The 4045-nt window shown below is 45.3% G+C and overlaps 1 protein-coding gene across 1 annotated transcript; it reads left to right on the top strand.

Annotated features, from left to right (window-relative positions):
• Positions 1-1030: 1030 nt before the first annotated feature.
• Positions 1031-2961, top strand: LOC104583519 (zinc finger protein 593 homolog). The gene is made up of 3 exons (XM_010235902.3): positions 1031-1327; positions 1757-1819; positions 2558-2961. The coding sequence occupies exons 1-3, from the start codon at positions 1119-1121 to the stop codon at positions 2658-2660; spliced, it is 375 nt and encodes a 124-aa protein (XP_010234204.1). The 5' UTR covers positions 1031-1118; the 3' UTR covers positions 2661-2961.
• Positions 2962-4045: the final 1084 nt, after the last annotated feature.

Genomic DNA, 4045 nt, shown 5'->3' with positions numbered 1-4045 from the left:
ATTGCCTAACCCCTTCCATCAAATCGGTTTTTTTGTTGCATTGGCTAGCGCATGAAGCTTTTCATGGTATCAGAGCCAAGAGATCTCGAGTTCGAGACTCAGTTGCCGTAAATAAATTGTGACACACTTTCGATCCACGTTTAACCTGAGAGAGCCGCACGTGAGGGGGAGTGTTGAAGTATAAGTGGATAGATCGGCAATTCACTTTTGCTTCAACACCGCCCACGACATAACCAAAAAACCGATCTGATCGAAGGGGGAAGGACAATCCACTTATGCTACGACACTAGCCGGCACTTACTCTCGATCGTGATATTGTGTGGCATTTCTAGATGCACGTACACACTAGCAGCTATAAATAAAGGTCACTCAAAGGAACAATCCATATATTTATGCCACTAAACACGCATGAGGCTATTGATCTGACTGTACGTAAAGGCGAGCTCGCTCGCTAGTCAAATCAGCCATATTAGCTAGCACTAGATCGGTGACAGGCAAAAATAGCTACTAGTAGGATTGAGTGAGGAAATTGAGGGGGCCGGCAGAGAATCCTCTGCCAGGTTTGCACAGACTCAAGCGTGCGATTTGACAATGTACTGCTTTTGCTTCGACGTGCAGTGCTCCACACACCTTTCTTCTATTTCTTCTCTCCATAGCTCTCTTGCTGCGTGTCACCTCCTACTCTTTCCTTTCTTTCTCTTCCAAATTCCAATGGAGTGGAGTGTTTGTACGGGATACATATAATGGCTACGTACTGTACTGCGTATAGAGGAGAGCCAAGTTCGATCATCCGGCCCGTCCGTCAGGACACAGCTTTGTTTCTTCAACGAGCCGGACAGACACAGAGAAAACTTGGCTACAGAACAAGCCCAACAAACATTTTTGACCAAAAGTTTTATTGGGCCTCTTTTAATACTGGGCTTGCGCAGGTCTTAAACATTGACGTTTTGCCCTAAGGCCCAACTAATCAATAAGAGCCTCTTTAGAGTACCGACGGCCCAACTAATCAATAAGAGCCTCTTCTAGTCTTCTCCTTGTCCTCTTCCTCCTCACTTGCGCCCTCCAGGGTCTCTTCCGACCCCGAAACCCTAGCCGCCGCCCCGCCCGCCGGTCGCAGGATGGGAGGCAAGTGCCCGCACCGCAAGGTCAAGAAGCGCCGCCTCTCCCACAAGACGGCGCGCCGCGGCAAGTTCCTCCTCCACGCCGACGACGCCGTCTACGACGAGCTCGTCAAGCTCGCCGACCAGGGCAAGGACGCCGAGGGCAAGCCGCTCCCCGTCGACGAGGACCTCCCTGGCATGGGACAGTTCTACTGCCTCCACTGCGAGTAAATATTGCATCTATGTTTATGCCTCTGTCTCCCTACGTTTAATTAACGAATCGCGGCAAATAGAAGCAGCAGCGTCAAGGAGGATCATGTGGTTTGGGTTAACTGTGTGGTTTGGTTAACTGGGGCTGATTCCTGTGATGAAATTGGACAAACTGTATATATGTTGCTGCTGATATGCCACCACAAAAGCTGTAATATCTCCTTATATTGAATTGAGATGGGAGCTGTATTAGTATAGCCTGAAACTAGTGAATCCTTACACTGAATCAGGGTGAGTAGGTAGATGGGCATGCAAATATTGTGATGAATCAGGCTGTGATAGGTTCTTGCTTGTGAGGAAGTGCACTTTCTCATCATAAAACAACACGATCTTATTTATTTACTTTCCTTGTGATCAACTAATCTTTGTTATGGTGGTGACTGCAGTCGTTACTTTGCTGATGAGAGCGTCAAGGAGGATCACTACCGCTCGAAACGCCACAAGAAAAGGTGACTCCCTTGCTCCAGTTCTACTTATTGGAACCAATTTTCAGAGATATGATGCACCGATGCTGGGCCAGGTATTGGTACATGCATCTGATACTGATACCGAGTATCGGGGATTAATTTGGCACGCTAAGCTAAATATCTTTTAACTCCCCATACGTTGGTGTTACAGTTGCGATACATATAGCCCAGTCCGATTGACAGCATAACCGTGGGGATGTATGCATGTAACACATACACATATGCCATACCTCTCCCCCCTCTCCCCTTTCGTGACATGTACTATGTTGGTGACTGCCCAATCAATCAACCAGAAGATGCATAATCATTTATATTACATACTTACATGCACCTTGTTGCATGATGTTATAGCTTAACAGACAAGATTCTGCTCTAGATTGCCTCACACAGTTTCAGTGAAGTAAACCTTTTTACTGAATGTTCAAAAGCCAACTTTATTTTGTTAGCATAATGTAGTTTAATCGGCTGCAAGTGGCCAGTTCTTTTAATGAAAGACTGTTAGTATGTTGGATGTAGTTCTAGTCTTCTCGTTATAAACTCAGCTTAAATGTGTCTCCAATTCTGGACAAACAAATGACTTGAGCTTGCGCTGTAGTAGCACCAACTAGCATGCTCTTGTCATCTGTGGAAGAATCTGAATGATTACCTATAGAAGATCCTAGTGTGTTAAGCCAAAAATTTACTGTACCGTGTCTAATCACTACCTTTTGATGCTTGCAGGGTCAAGCAATTGTCCGGACCAGCGCCACACACGCAACTTGATGCTGATCTTGCTGCTGGAATGGGATTGCCTGACAATGGCTTGAAGCTCATGTCCACCTGAAATTCATAGTCATAGTCTGATGTTTTTCCTGCTGCCATACATCTGTACTAGCTTTGCTTTGGATCTTGGTCCATGAGTTACTTGAGAGGTCAGGGATTACTTTGTTTTGCCCGCCTCTTGCTGTACAACGTCTGTTTGGATTGAATATCATTCACACATCAACAAACGTGACATAAGTCAGTATGATTTAGCAAAAGATTATTCTCATGGGCTTGAACACAAGCCATCTGGGGGCACTTTTATGGGTTTATGTAAATTTGGTTATGATTTCATCAGGCACCAAAAACTGTGTTCAGTTGTCCCTTTTTGTGTAGAGATTTCTTAGGCGTATGATTTTGCTTGTGACATCTATCAATCTTTCTATCTGAATATGCAAGGCATTTGATGGACGGCTATAAAGGGGAGAGAGAGGTCCATTGTGTTGGCCCGGCTACATAGGGCTGTTCCTTTACAGGTGTATTTCGAGACCCCATGAATCACTCGTACCGATTTCGGATCTACCATCCCCTACTGGGTCCTCAACCAAACAAGGACACTCATTCTGGAACTTGTTACAGTCGCCCTTTATAGCAGCTCTTAGGTTTTTGCCGTGTCACTGTTATTAAATAATATTAACTGGTGAAACATTTTTGCCGTCACTGCAAAATGAACTATAGCTTTGTTGTGTTGCATTGATGGAGTAGTAATGTAGCATCAGATGTATTGCAGGTGCAAAGAACCTTTTACAACAGCACAAGTAGGCAGAACTGGTTGCTTAAGTCAGACGTTTTTATCATGCATGGCTACAACAATGTTGTTGACGGATGCAATTATGCAAGAGGATGAAGGGACACTGGCACATGCAGCTAAGTAAGTCACATGGCGTCGTGAAGTGAGAGGGACGGCGAATGATCCTGCCACCCAACTCATTATCCATCCAAATCCACTCACTACTCAGTGAAAGTGAAACAACCGTGGATGATGCCATTTGCCTTTGCCAATTGGCTGCTGCTGCATGTTTACATCTATCTTACATCTATCTATGTATCTATCTCCAGAAAACCCAGATTGTTCCTGCCATGCACTCACTCCAGATGCTCCACCTTTTTTTCTTTATGGCCAACACAACACATGCTGGCATCATGGTCCAGGCGGCCAGCTTTCTTCATCTCAAGCAATGTAGTATGGTACAAGCTAGAGCTAGTAGCAGTATTAACTTGCATGCAATTTACCCCTGCAAGCAAGTCCTTGAAAGATCTGCAGCTGATCTTCCTCCCATTCTTTAACCTTCGCAACTTGTACTACGGACTAGCACAAACCTTGCAGCAAGCAGAAGAAGCTCACACTTGCAGCTGTAGGGCCATGGTCATGAATGAATGAGGCATGCCTAGTGCGCCCACTTCTCA

This window comes from Brachypodium distachyon, chromosome 3 (assembly GCF_000005505.3).
Source record: "Brachypodium distachyon strain Bd21 chromosome 3, Brachypodium_distachyon_v3.0, whole genome shotgun sequence".
Classification (NCBI taxonomy): domain Eukaryota; kingdom Viridiplantae; phylum Streptophyta; class Magnoliopsida; order Poales; family Poaceae; genus Brachypodium; species Brachypodium distachyon.
The sequence above is the reverse complement of the archived record's forward strand: the minus strand, read 5'-3'. Positions and strand labels throughout refer to the sequence as shown.

Excerpts from the sequence above, each read along its gene's own strand:
- LOC104583519 (XM_010235902.3), top strand. The coding sequence starts at position 1,119 with ATGGGAGGCAAGTGCCCGCACCGCAAGGTCAAGAAGCGCCGCCTCTCC. Across the intron at positions 1,328-1,756 it reads TTCTACTGCCTCCACTGCGA|TCGTTACTTTGCTGATGAGA; the intron begins GTAAATATTGCA and ends TGGTGACTGCAG. Across the intron at positions 1,820-2,557 it reads TCGAAACGCCACAAGAAAAG|GGTCAAGCAATTGTCCGGAC; the intron begins GTGACTCCCTTG and ends TGATGCTTGCAG.